This window comes from Tetrao urogallus (genome assembly GCF_951394365.1).
Source record: "Tetrao urogallus genome assembly, chromosome: 21".
In the NCBI taxonomy this organism is placed as follows: Eukaryota; Metazoa; Chordata; class Aves; order Galliformes; family Phasianidae; genus Tetrao; species Tetrao urogallus.
In genome coordinates, this window is record NC_136834.1 from 1,541,798 (window position 1) to 1,562,674 (window position 20,877).

The 20,877-nt window shown below is 42.3% G+C and overlaps 1 protein-coding gene across 4 annotated transcripts in view; it reads left to right on the forward strand.

The window, feature by feature from the left end:
- The window catches only part of VPS13D (vacuolar protein sorting 13 homolog D), a gene marked incomplete at both ends in the record, with an annotated part of 84,409 nt that extends 67,343 nt beyond the window's left edge, over positions 1 to 17,066 (forward strand). For all 4 annotated transcript variants that reach the window (XM_079545628.1, XM_079545629.1, XM_079545631.1 and 1 more), the window contains 3 exons: positions 11,910 to 12,041; positions 15,930 to 16,170; positions 16,935 to 17,066. In XM_079545628.1, the coding sequence (XP_079401754.1) occupies positions 11,910 to 12,041; positions 15,930 to 16,170; positions 16,935 to 17,066 (505 nt within the window). The remainder of the gene's footprint in view (positions 1 to 11,909; positions 12,042 to 15,929; positions 16,171 to 16,934) is intronic.
- Positions 17,067 to 20,877: the final 3,811 nt, after the last annotated feature.

Here is a 20,877-nt window from a genome sequence, read left to right on the forward strand (position 1 = left end):
CCAGCCATGAGCAATGGGGATGGTATTGCACTGCTGTCCCATATTTCACCACCCTCTTGAATCTACATGCTAATTCTTAGGAAGTCAGCGTTTAGGGAATAAAGCTTACTTGTTGAGTATTAAAATGGTGTAATTTACAGAGAGAGAGATCATTTTTTGGTCAGATTCCAGAAAGGACAGTAGAGAGAGACCCAGGAATTTTTGTATGCGTGAGAAACACATTGGTGTCACTGCTCTGAAAAGCAATTACTTGGGAGCACAGCCTCTGTTTTTCACAGGAGAGCAGAATTTGCTATGAAGGTCGAAGAAAATAGCTCTGATTCACACAGGTGGTTTTTTTCCTGATGTTTTTTTATCCGCATGATTTAGTAAAAGGAGGGTGAACCTTTACAACATTCACGTTGCTTCATGTTACTTTGTTGTGGGGTCTGTAACTGTAGAGCTGTCTGTATAAGATGTCACTCGGCTTCCAAAACAACGCATGGTTGGGTTGTGGAAGGCACTCTTTGCTGTGTAGCACCCAGAAGAAGCTGAGATGATTCAGAGGATCCAAACTGTGCATCAACATATTTCTCTCGCTTTCATTTTCAGTGGGATGAATGGACATAAATTGGTACCAGCTGTCAAACCAAAGCAGAATGCCTCTATGCATTACTGCAAATGTCTCTATTGCTGAGTATTTCCATGAGGTTGCTGCGAGACATTACTGGTCAGCATGTGAAATGTATTTGGAATATTTCTGAAATCAGTTGGCTGTCTCTGTCCCTTCTTGAACTTGACCCAATTTAACTATTCTGGAGGAGTGGGAGCATGAAACCAGAGTGTTTGGATGTATGGCTGCCACATAATGCTTTATTAGTATTGGACAGGTGTCCTTACTTTCACATCTGCTGCATATGAGTGTTTTTAAGAGGAAAAAGCTAAACAACCAATTACTGGCTTGCATTAGGTGTTGTTCCACTGCAGATTTGACGTTTTGCATATATTACACATGATGGAGCATGCAAGCTAGGCTTGGAGCAGTAACTTGGTCTCAATTGAGGTCATTAAACTTGAAAGCAAACATCTTACCTGTTTTTAAACATGATTCTTCAAACCAGAAGATTGGAGTTGCTGAGGCTGTTCTTAGAGCTCCCAGTTGCATTTCACTTCTGATTTTTGTGCAGTCTCCATATTTGCAGAATTCTAGATGCTTTACATTCCAGCAGGGATCGCTAAGCTTTAATTAAGACTTGTGCAACTTTCTTCTGTTTAAAACCTTTTGCTCTGCCATGACAGAGGGAGTCCCTGCTCTTACAACAGACTGAAAGACTGCTTTAAAAAACGGAGTGGTCACTGGGTTCATTCCTATTCATGTTCTAAAAACAGTTGTCTTATTTTTTTACACAAATATTTTCCACAAAGCATCAATGTTCAGCTGGACGTCTGAGGACAGAAAGGTGCCCCTGGCTGCCTGCAGGCTGTTGGGTAAGGGACAGAGGGGGCAAGGAGCACTGGAATGGAATGTTGTGAGGGGAGGGCAGATGAAGGCAAACAGAAAACATGGAAGTGAATGGTGCAGGGCAGTTAACAGAGCAGAACACGTGAGATTATGTTTTTCTTTAGATGTCTATTCGTTATTATCAACGAACAGCTTCAAAAAGTGAATACTGAGGTCTTATTGTGATGGTCTCCACAAAACCAAAGCTCCTGCTGGCACCTCGGTACGTTACATCTAGGGGCAGGCGTGTTTCCACCACTGGAGTGAAACACAGAGCTTCTGCATGCGACAAAAACCCGTTCCTGGAACCAGGATCACAACAGGAACCAGATTTAGCTGAATTTCATTGAGTGCAATAACTGGTTTTTCATTGAAAAGGTAAAAGCTTGTGAGGAAGAAGCATTGTTGCATGAGAGCAGACTTGCTCACTTTCAGATGCAACACTTCTGCGTAGACCTGGGGAAGCTGCTTCTTCTTAGACGAGCAGACAAAATAAATACAGCAGATAAATACACTCAGCAGGTGAGGTGACACCCCAGGTGCTGTTGTGGAGCTGGTGCAGCCCATCAGAAAGTCAAGCAATTTCACAGACCTTCTTCTGGAAAGAGCTGAGAAATCCCTTGCTGGATTTAGCACAGATTTACTCCGTGAATTACACTGCAAGTGGCAGTTAAGAGGGCTGGATTCACTTCACAAAATGAAATTCATATACCATGTGTGTACTTGACAGCGTTTAGCTGTTAATTTCATTTCCTTAGGATTTTTGACTAATTAGATACAAACTTATTTACTGAAAGGAACACATCTAGACAGGGAGAAAAAATGCTTTCCTTAGAAACCCTTGTATTTCTGCAGCCTGTGTGTTCTGCCAAATTATTTCAGCAGCTTTTGGAGACAAGGAGAAAAGTAAATGGAGCACTGTATTGTTCTGTGTATTTCCTGTCTTCTGGCGTTTGTGTAGTTTATAGATCCTTCCTTATTCAGGAAGCCCTCTGCTAAGAGGAGCTGCTGTTACACTGGATTTCTGTAATAGTTCTTGGTTTAAAACAACTGCACGGAGCTTCACACTTCACTGGTGTGCAGAGATGCAAATTGTGTGCAAAAGAAAACCTCGAGTGGAATTGAGCAGGCTTTGAAAAAAACAAAACATCGTATTAATGTGTTATTATCAGCCAAATGAGCTAAAAAGTCTTCAAAGACCAGGCAAGAAAGGACTCCGAATTTTCACTCGCAGGTCTACTTACTTAGAATTAGGTGAGATGTTAAAAGCATATAAGAACCAGAAATGAACAAAAGCTTTATTCAAAACAGACGTGTCTGTTGGAATGCATCAGGCCAAATCACCAGACTGCATTCAACCAGTCGGACTTGATCCCCAGAACTGAAAACATTTAATGCACGTTCTGTGGGTTTTTATAATGTCTTTTGGCCATGTTACGAGTATTTTCAGTTCATAAAAATAGTAGAAAAGATGAAACTGGTGTTAATGCAATAGGAATACAGCGTTTGTTTATTTACTGGAGCACAAATGGCAAGAGCTGCTCGCCAGTGCGGTGGCTGTATGAGCTCATGTCCTGGAATACCTGCCTGTTGTGCCAGAGGGGCGAAGTCTGGTACAGCAGGGCTGGGGCAGCTGTCTGGGAATAGGTTTTACTGGCCTGGTACTGAGGAAGCAAAGCACAGATGTTTTCAGTACGTGTGCATCTTATCTTACCCATCATCAGTTGGAGTCCCTGTGGCTTCCCGTGGACGTTTTTGCTCCTGTCGCCTGTATTTGGAATGCCATCTTTCAAGTTCTTTCCATTCACTTTCACTCCTGAGTTTGCCTTGCTATCACTTCAGAGATTTCTTTATGTCCTTCCTCTTCTTGTCCTGTATCATAGAATCACAGAATCCTTAGAATTTAAAGACCTCTGAATGCCATCTAGTCCAGCTCCCCTGCAGTGAACAGGGACAAGTGTCCTTTAATTGCTGCAGTAATAAAGCTTTGAGTAGAGAGCATGTGAGCACACCACGGGGCCTGCTTCTGCTCTGAGACCAGGCATAGAGATGGAGGAAACGTCTGTAAGGCACAAAGGGGAAATCTTCTTTCCCTCTGTATTTCCAGTAGTTTGGTGTGTTAGAAGAGTCACTTCCTGCTAATTCCTCCCAATACCACGGCATCATCTCTGAGGTGTCTCCATAAATATGACAGAGATGTGACAACCTGCTGATGGACCGGTGCTGTCTGCCTGACAAGCTTTGTTTTCAAGCTATAGCTGCAGCACTGCTGCAGAACTGTTTGCAAGCAGCACTTTGAGGCAGATTAGTTTGGGTTTGTAGTTACATAGTAATTACAGGCTTACCTGAAAGCAAACGACCTTGTGCCCAAGGTATGTGCTGACATGCTGTTAGCCTGTTTACCTGTTGCTAGACAGGCTTTTCTTTCCTTTGTCATTAATGGTGAGGGTTTATGTTCAGTCCTAGTCCGGAGTCCATATATAGGGGCCCAGGGCCTGCTGGGATAGGGTTTTACACTTGTGCTGTCCTTTTGCCCTTCCACTGAACTCTTTTCATTTCAGTCATGAGCAAACAGTCAGTGCCTGAACTAACAACCCTGCAATCCTCCAAAGCACGCCTCGCTTACAGTACCAAACAAAGGGAGGCCTGCGTGGGCCGGCCCAAGCCAAGGAATGCAGCTTCGGGGTTCTGCTCCATAAATTTAACCAGCACGACAAAAAGGAGATAATATGAGCCTTCGTGATGATCTGAAAGGGGGAGGTTTGTGTCCCATTGATTGCGGTCTGGCCTATTGCCAGGCCCTGAGCCTGACCGACAGTTGAACCATATCGTTAAGGCGTGTAATACAGCTCAAGTCTTGTACAGCAGCCAATGAGTACATATCCAGAGGGCAAAAGTTTATAAAGAGTTGAGGCTGTCCTGTTTAACCCTCTCACACTGCATGTAATATATACTGCTGCCATTCAGAAATAGTCCCATTGCTATTAAAAATGTAAACCTTCAACTTTCTTTACTTGGAAGAAATACATGTGTGTCTGATTTCTAACGTGCAGCAGATTTATAAAGTGATCTGAGAAAAATATGTAAAACTGATCCTTCAGAAAAAAACAATCCAACCCCCCCTTTTTCTTTTTCCACTGCTTTATCCATAGTTGGTTACTTTTGTTGAGATGTCTTCTGGTTGCTATACGGAATCTTTCATACAGATGGAGCTATTTATTGCCTTGATGTCACCTCATTTAGCATGTGGCTGGTATTTTTATAGATAATTTTTTCACCTAATGTTGCTGTTAACATGTGGAGCGCTCTTTAGCAGTTCTGGAAGTGCAGCCAGTTGATTTAAATTGCTTTTGCAACTGTTAGTGCTAAAGAGCCAAACAGACGTCCCGAGGAGTTGTCATTCAGTGACTGTTGTGCTGGTGGGCTGCAAAGGGCACCACGTGGAGTGTGGAGAGAAGGTGCAGAGGGTGAGCACGGCCCATTTCACATAGTCCTTCATGCACAGCTGATAGTGAATGCTGGGTAGCAGGCAGCGGTTTGCATTTTGCACTCCAAGTGAAATGACCACTTCTGCAATTACTGTCAGTGGGCGTTGCTTGGCCAGCATGGATGGTTTGTGATGGCACCACTGTAAACATGGACGTAATGTCAGCAGACCAGGCTTAGAAGTTTCAAGACTTTGCGCTGTGTCGCAGGGCAGAGTGACAGTGTGGTCCTGAGCTCTTCGAGGCTAAATTCAGCTCTTCTTGTTCAGATGGATGCTGGAAAGAAAGCGCTGTGAAGAACCTTATCTCTTACACATGGAATCAGAGGGTGAATGGGAGCAGTTTTCAACACGTCTGCGAGACAAGAAACTTCAAGGCCAGTAACATGACTCTGTGATCAGTGCAGCAAGAGCCTGGGATAAACTGGAAACTGAGAAGGCAGTGTTTATTTACATATTTTTTTTCATCTCTTAATCTCGATGATACCAAAGTGCTTGAAGAAGCTTGCTGCACTATTAGGTAAGGAAGTACCAAAGGTTGAATAGTGAATGATGTGCTGAGTACTGCAGTTTTTCAGTATATAAACACATGCAGCTCACACAGACCTTGGATTTCTGATAGGGATGTCTTAAGGATGTGCTGTTTCATGAGTACATCTGCTGCTCTGCTGTTTACAAGGAAGTGATTCTTACGCTTTAATTTCTTGCTTCCTTTTGAAGTGGGAATCATTAGAGATTGTATACAATCATAACCCCAGTGAATAGTACTCAATTTTGGTTTGATCTTGTACACAAAGGAAAGGGGGAGGGGAGAAAACAGCTCCATCTCAAAGAGGCTGGCAGGAACCGCCTGCATGATAAGCAGTTCCTTCTTCAGCATGCTGTTCTGTCTGAGAGTATCCTGAGTCAGATAAAGGTCCTCTGTATCTGAGCTCGTAGATCCATCCAGAGAGCAGGGATTTGACTTTAAGTGGGAGGTTTTAACCCGAGGCACCATTTATTTGTGTGTTTCTGCCTGAAACGAGCATTCTGGGAACACGTTTAACGAGTACAATATATTCCATGCATTTGCTGGAATAAACGGTGCATATAAGCTTCCTCAGATATGCAGTCAGCAGGGAGCTGTCTGGCTCAAGATTTTACACATTCTTGCATCTAACTGAGATACTCTAATGCCAAATCCAATATCCAGACTGCACTGTGTGCGCGTTTGTAACACACCTTAAAAACATCTGTCTGAATTGGTGAATGAATTCCATCACAGCTCGCTGGCTTCAGGTGGCAAAGTCCTTTTCCAAGAAACCATCTGCCCGCTGGGAACTGCAGCCCCAAAGCCCAGCAAGTGGGCAATAATTCTTCGGTCAGGAGGTGCAGCTTTACCTTCTGCCATGAAATCGTGATGGTTGTAAGGTTGTATGAAACTGAGCCCAAGTCACGTAACGTTTGCGTTCTCAGACGCAGAGAACACACAGTGGCAAAGGTGGAAGATGTTCCAGCTTATCACAGGGGTTCATCATTTGAAACAAAGTACAGTTAAGGACATCACTGAGGAATTGTGGCAGTGGTGGATTTTTAGTACTTTGCAGAACTGCGATAGGAAATGCAGGCCTTCCCAGCAGTGGCGTACGTTTATTTTCATTTCTTATCCTGCGGTACGACTGCGGTGTCTGTAGTTCTGCTGTGTTGCTGAACTCTGAGGTTATTTTTCAACTGATTGTGGCGCTTCTGAGTGTGCTCGCACTGTGTTCTCCTGTTGTGGACTTCAGAGATGGTTAAGCACTGTCTTCGTCCTGCTTTCTGTGGAAATACACATGGCTGAAGGCTGCAGGTGGGATTCAGTCTGAACTCCAACTGAGGCAGGTATTTTAACTGGTGCGTATTTTACAATACAAGATGTAAGACTATTCTTCTTTTAATTTACTGGATTAAGTCTCTCCTCCATGTCTGAAATGCACTCAGACCCCCACAGACAAAGCATGCACTGTATTTATGAAGCAGACTTTTTCCAGAGCCACGTAAGTAACAGGTTTAGTATAATTTCTCCAAAATACCAGCAGCAATTGAGTTGTTCCATAGGCTCATACTGCCTGCCAGTTTTCCTTTGTTTGAACTAAGGTTGCTTTATAATTATTGCAGTGGGAGGAAATTGTTCCCAGGCTGAAGGTCAGTATTGTGAAGTTACAGCCCTGAGGAGGCTTCCAGTGATAGATTTTATGCAAACTTGGAAAAAAAAAACCCGCAGGTTTATACAATGGAAACAGTGACAGGATTTGAGCTACACCAGAACCAGTGAGTTTATTGCTCCAAACAGGTTAGAAGGACAAAGCTGATAGACTGCAGCACCTTTATGAATGCCACGTATTGATGAAAAAGCTGGAAGGTTCTGGCAGCAAGAACTGGGTCTATTACTGGGACTGTTACTGGGAAGTGTGGGAGAGGGCTGTGCATACAGACACTTCTCAGAGCTGCCATGGCTGATCTCTGCACCGCTGGTTGCCAACCAGGATTTAGTGGAGGGTTTGGGTGTCAGTCAGTCCAGCAGCTGAAGCTTCTGTGAAGAGCCTCTTCCGTTCAGCGCTGCTTTCGGAATTCCAGAATTATGTCTCCTTGCACTTACAGCTGTTGTTTGTGCTGGGCTTTGGGTGTCCTCGTGCTCTTTTGATTACAGATCAAAATCTGTGTGCAGGTTATAAGCTCAAGTTGAGCTTCTCAAATAGGTGAATAGTTGCCAGTGCTGCTCCTTGAGCAGAACAGGAGGTGTGAAATTCAGATAAACATACTAACTGAAGTCACACTGATTGCTGTGTTGGTCATGGGTAATAACAACTACTTCAGTAACAATAACCTCTTCTATTAAGAAAGGTTGAGGGAACAGGGCATGTTTAGCTTGGAGAAGAGAAGGCTTTGGGGAGATCTGATTGTGGCCTTCCAGTACTTAAAGGGTGTGTATAAACAGGAGGGGGAACGGCTGTTTGTGGGAGTGCATGGTGATGGGACAAGGGGGATGGTTTTAAAGGGAGACAGGGGAGGTTTAGGTTGGATATGAGGAGGAAGTTTTTCCCCCAGAGGGTGGTGAGGCACTGGAACAGGTTGCCCAAGGAGGCTGTGGATGCCCCATCCCTGCAGGCATTCAGGGCCAGGCTGGATGTGGCTCTGGGCAGCCTGGGCTGCTGGTTGGTGACCTGCACACAGCAGGGGGTTGGAACTGGATGAGCACTGTGCTCCTTTGCAACCCAGGCCGTTCTATGACTCTGTGACAAGTACAGTCTGGTGCATTTTTACCTGTATCATTTGTGCAGTGTTTCGTTTTCACGGACTACTTGTTACCTGTTGCTGAAGTTTGTTCCCTTCTGATCTGAGTTATTAGGCAGCAATCTGCTAGGAAATGTTCAGGCTCAGAGACTCTCAAACGTGTAACAGTAACTCTCAAAAACACTGCATGTATACCCCACTGAGAATCACATCTGATAGTGTATTACAACCTGTGGTACAGGATCAAAGATAAAACATAGTTCACTAAAACGTGCTTTGTCTCTTGCAGAAGTTTTTTCAGTCTGAGTTGGTAAACAGTTCTCTCAGCAGTAAAAGTAAATACCTTCTGTACATCCCTGCACTGTGATCCATTTGAGTACAGAAATTCTGGTTGAAAGCTGGCGGACTGAATCACATGAATTCTATGAACTGTTAAGCAAAAGCCAATTAACACCACTGGCTGTTTTTAGAGGGTGTACGGCCAGCTGAAATGAGATTCTCCACTGTTCAGCTTTGTATGAACAGTGAAGAGCTGTAATGTGTGCCTCAACCTTCTGACACCATTTCCAATCTCTTTGTGTCTCCATTCAGCAGCGCTCCTCCCTGCTGTGACTAGTAGACATGAGGGCATTTCTGTCTTGTATTGCCTTTTGTGTGCTTATTAAAAAAGAATCAGCAAATCTGTTGAGTGCATGTTTAATGTAACACAGATGTGGGCACACCACCGTTCATTCTGCTTTACAAGTCTTCACTTTTTGCATTTCATCAGTATTGCTTATTATTTACAGAACGTAACTTGAGATGGTTGAATAAATTCTTAGATTAAAATTAAATAAAAAAGAAAAAATAAAAAAGAAAGGGTTGTGTGGAATGTTGTTGGCTGTCCAGACCAAACAGAGCAGTTTGTCAAGGGACTGATGGACTCAATCAATGCAATTTAGGCTAGCTCTAGTGAAACTTCATTGAAAAGCAGCCACCTTCTTACCACCAGGATGAACTTTTGGCATGGAGGCAGTAAGTGCTGTACTTTCAATACTTAGAATCATAGAATCATAGAATGGCCTGAGTTGCAAAGGAGCACAGTGCTCATCCAGCTCCAACCCCCTGCTGTGTGCAGGTCACCAACCAGCAGCCCAGGCTGCCCAGAGCCACATCCAGCCTGGCCTTGAATGCCTGCAGGGATGGGGCATCCACAGCCTCCTTGGGCAACCTGTGCCAGTGCCTCACCACTGGAAATAATAGCATGGAAAAAAATAGCATGGTTGAATGTTTATCTGAAAGTTGGTTAATATAGAAACCATTACGCAGCGTTGCTGCTCATAATAGGAAAAGTGTCAGAGTGAAACATTGATGACTGGCCCACAGTGTGTTAAAAAGAGCATGGTGCTTCACACATGTACCCTTTACACTGAGTTAACAGCAAGTACAAGCGCTCTGGAGGGGTTGAACAGCCAGTCAGGGCTTCCTGGGTAAGAAAAGCACTGCTATTGTGCTGCTTTGGAACGTGAGGAAGCAGTACAAGTAGCAATATGTGAATATTACAGTGGCTCAAACTTTTTAGCTTATTTGGTTTTGCATTTCATAAACAGAAATACACATTTTGCTTGCTGGTTGTAAGAATATGTTAGAGAAGATGGCCAATATGTTCACTTCCTATGTGGATTCCAAAATAGAATGATACTGCTATGCAGCTGTGCCTGCTATAGATAAATCCTGGTTCTAGCAGGAAAATGGAAGGGGCAGGAGAGGTGAACTGCTCTAAAGTTGCAGTAATTAATGCTGTGGTTCTAACAACTGTATACAGCTGTTACTCAGCGGAATCACTGTAACTGGGATAGCTTGTGGCAGTCGTGTTTACCTCGTGCTTAGGTTACTTTGGTTCAGATAAATGCTACTAAGGGAAGAATACAGTTTTAAGACATTACAGTTTTGCAAATGAGGGAAACAAAGAACCTCCACAGCAAACTGAATTTTCATACTGTTATTTCTCTGTAACTAACAAATGTCTTACCAAAACCCAAGCAGTAAAGCAGCGAGAACATCTGGGTGCAGAGGTACAACTAAAATTGGATAACATTTGACTGGTATTATTAACAGTCGCATTTGTTACAGTTCCATAAACCTCTGCTTTGTTTTGTGTTCCTTAATTTGGAGAATTCCCACTTTTCATTTCATTCTTCCCATCTTAGCACGGCCGTAGTTCAGCTGAAGAGCAGTCACTGAAGTCTGCATCTTTTTGTCCTCCCTGAATTCCTCAGGAGGATCAGTGCTCCTTCTGAGCCACTGGAAAGTGCTGTGCAGGTCGGGGATGTAATAATCTCATTAACGAAATTAGAACTTAGCAGGTAGTCACAGTGCATTAGAACCATAAGCTGGCTGATGTTTTTGTCTGCTGTGGTGGGAGCCGCTACCTTTGACTTCTCTACCTTGTTTGCAAAATACATGGCTGATATCAAACAGAGCAACGATAGTCAAAACACGGGGAGAGAGGTCAGTCACCCAACAGGAGGGCAGCAAAGATATGTAAAAGATTCTCTTCCAACAGTATTTACTGCAGCCAAGAAGGGCAAAAAAAGTTGCCTGTCAGATTAAAAGGCAAGGGTGTCAAAGACTGGAAGGAAAACACATTGTAGAAGCGTGCATGTGTTTTAAGCCTGGGACAGGATTGCTGAAGGTGAAAGGTAACAAAGAAACAGGGCTCCAGAGAAAACATCTGCAGAAGGCAAAGCTTAGAAGGCAAGTGCTCTTGTGTGCTATTGCCAAGCAGCTTAGGAAGAAAAGCCATCGTTACATGGGATTTTCTTCTGCTATCTTTTGATCAGAAAGCATAGAAGCAGTTCACTGTACGGAGTCTTTACAAAGTATCAAGATGGGAAGTAGAGTGAAAATGGTGCATTTGGCTTGAAACACCAACAGCAGCAGCCTGGGAGGTACAAAAGCCACGCAGCAATCCCAGAGCAATGCTATTGGGAAGGGACAGGGAATAAAACAGGGCTGTGCTGCCTGTAACACAAATCTTCATGGGTAGGGCGTTCCAAAAGCATGAAGGAATTCAGAATATTATTTTTTAACAAAATACTGCTAAGGGAGGAACCTACCCTGTGTTTCTTTAGCACTATGGCCTGTATCAACCTCTGATATCCCAGGCCATATATGTCTTTTTATTATTGTCATTTTTAATAAATGCTCAGGAAAAGGTAAAGTATGCTAAACCTTGCTGAAAAGGTTCTGCTTTTTTTCTCTTGTTTTAACTTCACTGCATGCCCCTATTTCTGTAACCCTTCTGTTTTCAAGCTATTGGCAACTGCCTGTTAGTGGCAGCTCCACCTCGGTCCGTGTGCGCCTATTTTCTGTAGAGAAGTGAGAAGAAATGGTCAAATCAACTGAGCTCTACTAATAACAACAGATCAAAAACCTTGTGGATGGTACACTCAGCCTGTTTCTTCATATTAATTCAGCACGCTGCCCCTTGTGTGTAGAAAAAAAACTGAGATTTGAAATGTAAAGCCACGTGAATAGATACTGTGTCCCTGAGATCCATACGCCGTATTTGTGAAGAGCCTGTATTCTCTAGAGCCTCAGTCGCACCTCCTATTTCAAAACAAAGACAACTCTGTGTGCTGACAGGCTTAAGTGGAATTAAAAGCCCTGCTGTTGCACAAAGTCATTTTTCTGTATCTATTCTGCATGCAGGACACAAGCAGAGAGAGTAAGAAAGCCTCGCTGCTGCAGAGGACCCCAAGGGCTCTTGCCTCGCTACTCAGAAAGTGAAGCAGAAGGACAAGAACAGCTGTTCAAACTGACTGACAACTTCCAGGATGAGTTGTAAGTCCTGATTTACGCAGTTATTTAAGTAGTTGCATTTGCTACCATTGTAGCCTTGTGTCTTTGGGAAGGAGATGAACATTACTTCCCATGCACACACAAGGCTGTTTCAGGTGTTTTCTCTTGGTACTGACTCACAGCACGCCCCAAGCTCCCGGTGGCTTCCACAGCAGCCCTTCCACTGACTCTACAGCAGTGTCATTGCAGGTGCCACAGGGTCCTGGGCTTCACTTGTTGCTCACTGTTGATCTCACACGGCATGCTGTTTCCAAAAGAGCTGCAGCTATGGCTTCTCCTCTCTCATGCCTTTTAATGATTCCAGTGTCCTTCTATCATCACAAAAGATGAAATTTCAGCTTCTAAGTAAATAGCATTTAATGTGTATGTCCAATGCAGGCTCACCCCTCCTGTGCATAAACACATGCTGCTGGAACCTGTATTCCTTGCGCAGAGGCACATTCTTCATGCAGACAGAACTGCTATCTGCACCTTTGTCTGTCTCTGTTGCCTGCTGTTTCTCACAGCCCAAGGCCTAGCAGAGCAGCTGGAGGCTCCATGGCAGCAGTATGTGAATCACACTGTTGGGTGCACGCTGAGGTTGTGCTGGTATAGATGTGAGAGAAGCTAGTCAGATGCCTGTGGTACATGTTACTCCTAAGCTAAGGCTGTTAGCAGTCAATGAACAAAACCTGCACTATAAACACTGGTGGTTTTTCTTCCCAGAAAAGTCAGTGTGGAATAATTGGAATGGGTAATGCACGCAGAACTGATGATGCATCTTATGTTTGAATGCCCTGGATATGGGTACATGAAAGCAAGCGAAAACAGCAGGTTTTTTGTCAGGTTAGGCAGTACAAAAAAATCCATACTGTGTAAATGCAAGAAAGTTATCTGTTCGTTTGTCAGGTTGCTGGGTTAGGTGCTCATGGCATCAGTCCTTACTTAACCAAATTTCTCTCTCAGCTACCTGCACAGCTGTTTTCAGTAGAGAGCATGAGACACTGTGTTTTGCATTATCAGAGTATTTGCTCTGAGTATCTACTTCACATCAGAGCATTTCCAATGCAGAGCCGTTAGTTAGAATTGGCTTCAGTGCCTAAAGAAAAAAATGGCACCTCGTGGTGAAGCGCTCAGGGGAGTTTTCCCATTCACTTCACTGTCTCAACTCCACCAGCATCAATAATGAGGCACTGAAAGCTGTGTGCCTAGGAGGAAGTTTGTAGTTGCCACTTGGTTGTGGCCTGTAATCTTACAATCATATTATCCTGTTTGCATCTTAGTGAAAGGACGTATCTGGCCTGGCTCATTAAGTGGGGAGAATTGGAAGAGAACAATTTGTGATTAGAAAACCAAACAGTGTCAGCTTTTGACAAGTGCACCCTATAAGCAGAACTGTGGGCTGTTGTCATTTCAGTCACGCTGTCCATTCACTGTGACTTTCACCACTAGGAATGTCACAACAAGAAAACAGAAAAGAAGTACAAAATTATGCCTCTGACTTTTATCCTAGTGTCATAATCAGAAACATATTTAGAGACCTGATTATTTGCATATTTTTCTTCAGAGTTAAATCCATAAAAGGGGGTTTAATACCTTGCTCTACTGTTCTAACTAAATGTTTCCACATTTTTTTCCAGTTAGACTCACTGTTTCACTTCTGGAAAATATTGTGTAATTACTTCCTGATGTTGTTAAAAACCCACAAATTCTCCAGAGGTCTGGTTGCTTCTGCTTTGTTCTACTGGATCATGTTTCATTTAATCGTCCATTTTATTAATTTGAAATTTTTAAAATAGTGTTGACGAAAGTTTGTTGGGTTTTTTAAAACGTATAAATCAATGACATTAGTATCTTGTAGTCGTATCTTAAAAGGTTAAATACCCATTTTGAGAACCAGGCATGGAGAAGAAAATAACAGTTGGCAAGAGAAAATGGGTAATGATGCATGACTCAAAGTTAGAACAAAATGTAGAGCTTGAACTACAAACAAGCTGATGTTTCAGTGCTTCGCCATAAAGTGCGTCCCGTTTCCAGTCCTCAGAGTGCACGCATGACGCCATGAAAAATCAGAGATACAGTCTTCTGCTGGGGAGAAAAATACAGCCCTGTAGTCTGGTTTCCCAGTTGTTCCCACTGAACTTCACAGCAGCTTTTGCTGGTCGGGTTCTCTCTGTGGCTGTCTCCATACAGAAGGCTGGAATCAAATATATGTGGGGAAAAGCCAACTGTTCTGCTTTTGTGGGTGCACAATATCTTCTGAAGTCTCTCAGCTTTACCTCAACAGTTGCAAAGAATGGTAGTAGAATATATTTGAGATTTCTGATGATCACCTTTTTTAAATTTTCTCTCCCTGCTGGAAAAGAAACAAAAGCAGTGTGCAGCAGCTTCACTCAGGTTGCTCTTCCAGTGGAAGTATTGCCCAAGTCAAACGTGGATCTCTGTGAAACACTGGACTTTTATTTGCCTGTTGTCAGAAACAAGACTGTTCTGCAGGCTGCCCAGCAGGTTAAGAATGCCTCTTCTCGCCACTTAAAATGAAAACTGAACAACTTGAATGAGCACGTATGCCTTTTTTCACCTTTATGGAAACCAAAGCGTTAGCTGATATGACTGGGAGGCATAGGGCAGAGAAAAGACAAGTTCAGCACTGAGCAGCATCTTGCAGACGAGTATTAATAGAAATTAATTGCTAGAATTTTCTTTTATATTGCAAAACAAACCATGATCTGAGCTTAGAATATTTTTGGTTGCTGGCATTCCACTGGTAGCTGAAGGTTATGGGATGCAGCTCACAGTATTTGTACAAAGTGTTACCTAAGTAGAAAAGCAGACAGTAGGTTTGGAACTGGTCAGTGGAGATGGTGAACTTTTCAAACAAAGGCTCTTAGGACTGAAAATCTTCAGTGTTTTCAAATACAGTGGAGTATTTTGCTGAACGTATCAAGGCAACAACAGCCAGATATGTACAAACGGCAGCTCAAAAAATAGTGAATTCGAACCCACCTGAAAGCAGGAGAATCCTGGTTTGACAGTTTAGTTTGTACTTTCATACAAAACTCAGCATTCTTTCTTTCTTTCTTGTGTCTCCAAATATAATTTTCTGAAAATTTCAGCTTTTTTTTCTTTGAAAAAGGAAAATCACAAATGGAGTTCATTTCAGTAGTAAATCACAAATGAGGAGTGGTTGTGTGTGCATTATCTATTTCACTTTTGCATGCCTTCCTACTAACTTTTACACATCAACCTTTTCAGCCATCGTAATTCTCCATCTTCTTAATTCACTCTTTTCTACCTCCCCTATTCATCACTTGGACTAATCTCTCTGGGGAAACCTGCTTGCTGCTTAACCTTTCACCCCAGAGTTAAACAGCTAATTTCTCTTTTCTAGCTACTGATCCAGGCAGCAGGTTAAACTTGTTTTTTGTTTTTAAAGGCGGGGGAGGTGTGTGGCAGAAGGAGGCACAGTAGGTTTATGTGTTAAAAAAAAAAGGCTTTTATCATTACCTGCAAACTTTTTCACCTATCAGTAACGACTGAAGTTACAATTAAACTTCAGTGTAAGTCAGTCACTCAGCGTTCAAATGCAAGGAAGTTAATCTTCCTAAGTCTTGTTAGAGACTATTTTTATACAGCCTTTTAACATCAAAGCTAGAAGCCAGGCATTTAGTGCTCATACTTGGTTTACAACCTGGTCTTTTTAGCTGAGGAGTGCACACCAGCTGGATTTCTAGAACACTTTAAATGCAAATGAATTGTATGTGTTATGCTATTGGTTTTTTTTAAGAAAAGGTCATTGAAAATGTACAAGGTTGAGACCTTTGTTACAGCTGAGTATTTTTATCAAGTGATTCATTTCCTTCTTTTCATTTTGGTTTTTCTCTTTTGCAGCTTCATAGCAGTGGAGAACATAGAGAAGTACTGTGTTCTGATCTCATCTAAAGCTGTTTATTTCCTTAAGAGTGGTGACTACACCGACCGCGAAGCCATCTTCCTAGAAGTGAAGTATGATGACCTCTACCACTGCCTTGTTTCAAAAGATCATGGGAAAGTGTACGTGCAGCTGACCAAGAAAGCTGTTAATACAAGCAGTGGTGTAGCAATGCCAGGCCCATCACAACAAAAACCAATGGTAAGGACTGGCGCCTGTTGGGTCTTTCATGCAGGGTTTCTTTCCCTCTCCATGCACGTACTGATGCCAAAAGTATTTCTACTCATCAGTGTTTGCTTTCTTGCACTGTTCAATAATGAAAACTTCATTCTGCCAGCAGTGAAAATAACTGCTGCCAAAAAGGTTGCGCTGAGTAGAACTTGTTCTCCTGAGAAAAGTTGAAGGTAAAATCTAAAATACTCCTGAATGCACAGGGTACATTAGGAAAGATTTCTTCAGCTGAGAAATAATCTTAATTACACAATACATGCAGTTAAGCACTGTGCTATTTACTGTAGTGCTCTCCCTGCATACATGGCATCTTCCAAAGACTGGAAATTGATTGTTGATGTCACACATGCAAAAATTACTCAGTATCTCACCTCTCAATGTCGTGGGTTTTTGCTTCATTACAGTAGTTGTTCCAGGTCTGCTTTACAGACAAGGTTACAAGCTCACCCCTGACCTAAGTCAGTTTACATTCCAAACAGAGCAGCCAGATGAAAGGTAGGAGAGGAAGCAAAGGAAATAACTTCAGATATTGCAAGATGTTTCTGTTCCCACCCACTATCACCGAAACTCTTGTTACCTGTCTTTCTCATTTCTTCCATCCCTCATGCTCAGCCCTGAGAAGATTTCCACTGAAGCACTTCTATTCCTTCAAGCACAGCCATGCAAATTCCTTCAGTCAGTGAAATAAAAATATAATGGTGCCTCTTTAACAACATCTGCATTTATTTCTGCAGGTCAATGTGAAATCTGAAGTTCTTGCAGTGAAGCTATGTCAAGAAATAAACTATGCAAAGAGCCTTTATTATGAACAACAGCTTATGTTAAGACTCAGTGAAAATCAAGAACAATTAGAGCTGGACTCTTGAAACATCTTCCTTACTGCCAGAGTGAACTGCAGGAATCAGTCTGGAGCTGATGGTATTCTGTAATTAGAGAAAATACTATATGGGAAGGAAATAAATATGATTTTAGTATTTAACTGTATGGAATCATTGTGAGTGGGCTTTTTTTGGTTTTGTTTTTAAAGCATTAGTTGTCTAACAAAGATGCAGCTCAAATGCATTCAGTTCTGGGAAATGCCTTGTATTTTGCTAACATGTATATATGTAAAAGTGTTTCTTGTAAATAAGAAAGTCCAGACCAGGGTGTCGGTATGAACACAGGTCTGTTTACAGTGTAAAGAAATTAAAGGAGCGATACCGAGTCTTACTGCAGCACCTGAAGCTACCTGTTCCTTCCCTCTCCCTCTGCTTTTCACAGTTCAGGAATGTACGTAAGGAGTGTTTGTTAAAAAAAAAGTTCACTGCAGCCGTTGGAGCACAGAAGTTCTGTAGTTCTTAGCTTTAACACTGTGATTAGGGTGCACTGTTTTCTGTTGTGCTTTTTTTTCTTACTGTGAGTACAGCTAACCTGTACCTCGTATTGCACTGAAAGGTCATTGCTTTTAACAAAATAATTGCGTTCTGTAAAATACTGCAGAGATGACTCACTGGCTTAATTACATTTCCAAAATACTAGATAACAAAAGGCTGAATCTGTTCTGAATCCAGAACTCAAAAAACCTAGCAAAGTCTGAACCTCTGAAGGCCCCTGCTTTCGTGTTGTTTGAAAACAGTTCAAGCGAGCAGCCTTGGAAACTGAAATCCTTCCCTCCACATGTTTGTAGTTGGCTGCTCAGTGCTGAACTCTGCTAGCACTGGGAAGTCAGGGTGGGGAGACATCACTGCATCATTTGTCTTAAGGATATCATCTTCTAAATTAAACTTTTTGAAATAATAATAATAAAAAACCCCTGCTTTTTCAAATGCTGCATGTCACACGAGTGTTTGTCTCATCAACTACCTTTATTCCCAGGAACTAGGTAGTCCCCTGGAACCTTTTCCAGAGGGAGTAATGAGTCTGTCTGTCTATCTAAGAGGGAATAGCCTGAAGATAGTTACAAGTAAAACTATTTTTAACTCCTGTAATGTGAAAGGCAGAGGACTGCTGTGTGAGGACAGATGTCGTATCAGTGGATGTGTGGATGGTCTGTCACTAGAAATACAAAAGGCCCGTTATGCAAATGAAACTGATTTAATGCACCACTTTTGTATGTTTCTCTGTATAATTTTTAAGTAAAATGTAGAATTCAACAAGTGCATTGGCTCTGCAGTGCTTTAACCAGTCAGTCCTATTGGATTCTTGCTAGTCCCTGCTCCTCTCCCCTGCAAAACTGTTTTCTTCCAATGCTGCAAAGCCTGGTTGCTAAAGCAGGTAAGAAGGGGGGTAGGGTGAATAAAAGCCAGCTCACAGCAGAATGGCTTGCATAGTTTGTTGTGCAGCATCTATGTAAGGAATGGGAGTGCAAACACCTGAGAAGTATGGCAATGCACCTCAACTCAGTGACCTGAACTCAGAGGACTACAGGCTACAATGGATTTGATTTGTGATTTCCTTTGGAAGGTGCTCAACCTGTTGGGGTTTTTTTTGGCTCGTGATAACAATTACTTAAGGCTTCAAGAAATGTACCCACTGTCTCAGATGTACAAGAGGGCCATGGACTGCAGCTGGCTTAGGCTACTCAAGTCATGTTACCATACTGTTCCAGCACTGACACTTTGCTCCTCTCAGCTGCAGTCAGCCCACTGACTTCTTTTTCATTCATACAGAGTTCTCTCAAACAGGTTTTCTCTTACAGACACAGCACGGATTAGTAGGAATATTGTTAGTTACACTTGCAGGAAGCACATTGCCTCTTGTAACATTCCAGAACAAACTGAACTAGAACTTTGTTGTTTTTTGTTGTTGATTGCTTTTTGTTTTTTTTTAAGCTCAAATGATGTTCTTTGTTGCTGTAACCCAACTATTTTTGGATCATCTCAGAACTCCTGTGGACTTCCTATTGTTACTGGCACTATTACCATTATTACTAAGTGAATAAGTACAACTTTCAGATTCCAAGGGCCACACTCAGAAATAGTTTGTAGAGGAGGAGGTGCAGAGGAAGTACAAGCCTTTAGCTTTCACAAAAACTATACACAAACTGAGACAAGACAATGTAATAATTCCACTTACCAAATCATGTGAAGTTCTGAGCTTTATTAAGGCAGTTAAATGTCATTCAGCCTGGCTTTATTTGAGGAGATAGGAATTGCAGCCATGAAAGTAGATTGTCTTGAAATTTCAGAAGCTGTAGGAGAAAAAATTGCTGATCAGAGAGAATAACACAGCTTCTGTGCTACAGCAGTGCCTCACAGTACATCACCTCAGCTATAGAGAGTTAAGTCAGTCCAACAAACACACCACAAAGAATGGCACACTAGCTATTAAGCTAATTAGTGATTGAGCTAATGTGATGTGTGAAAAAGGTACCCTAATGTTTCTAACATTTCTGCAGAACTATGTGGTCCACCATCACTAAAATGAACCAGGCTTGTGACCAAACTTTTCATGTTTCAACTATGTCAAAGACCACAGCTGACCACTTTTTTTTTTTCTAGAAGCAATTCTGGACACACAGAATTACAGAGCTCCTCTCTGTCCTGATCTGTATCAAAAGCTGTGGCTGCAAAGGTCTGTTTCACTGCCTCAGACCTGACAAAGCAATCGAACCACAGAGAATTGCTACTCTGAATCACTGATGTGTTACTAACAGGAGCAGTGACAAGGCCACTAAGACTTCTTATTTTCCTGAGGAAGCAGTATTGCTAACAGGAGAAATCTGGTAAACAGTCTGGGTCTGCAGCAGCATAAACATACAGAAAACAGATGCATACCATGAATGCTAAAAGTGGAGGGAAAAAAAAGAAAAGAAAAAAGTAGCATCACATACCCTACCCATAACATAATTCTGTAAGTTTTATTCCTGTAAACATTCCTTGCCAGGTAGCAGGCTGCAGCACATCACAGGTGAGGGGAGCAGATCAAGTATCTGTCTCCCTTGCTGCCTCTGGAAGAGAAAGGCAGGGGACAGATTAGAAGAAAGACTTTAACAACCCTTAGGCACTCGATTCCAAGTAGGAGTGAGGGTCTGCACATACCAGGGTAACATCAGGCTGAAACAGTTTTCACAACAGTCACTACTGGACCATAAACAATTCTGTTACCTACTCCAACTTAGCCATCTTTAAATAAATTACAGGCAATAAACCAGGAAATACACAATGAGATATGCCTGAAATAAGCTAAACAACATGCAAGATGTGGACAATATACTTTCTGCTCTTGAATTCTTTTCCAATAAATCAACTCAATGATAGCTGAACAGCTTAAGCTGTGAATGCTGTTTAATCAAAAAGCGCAGTGCTTATGTTTTTGTGGAGAGAAAGTAAGTGGCTGGAAGTTCCACATCTCACAACAGAAAAGTAATCACAATAGTCACGACAAGGAGTTCAGTGTATGCTTTCCCATTTCCCAGAGGTGGTGTTTTCCACCACTCAGCTATTCTCTCACCAACTGAAGACTTGGTCCCCGGGATCTTGGATCAACTCCATAAAAATGTGTCTAGAAAAAAAAAAAATCATAAATCCTTTCGTCTTCGCTGTAACAACTGCACACTGACCTGATTCGTACAGGGCATGAAGCACCAGATGATGACACCCTGAGGGAAAACCTTGCTTGCTCTGCTTCTCTTCCTTAAAGAACATTCCTGTATTTTCTAATCACAGCTAATTCAGGTACCTGGCTCTGAAAAGCAGG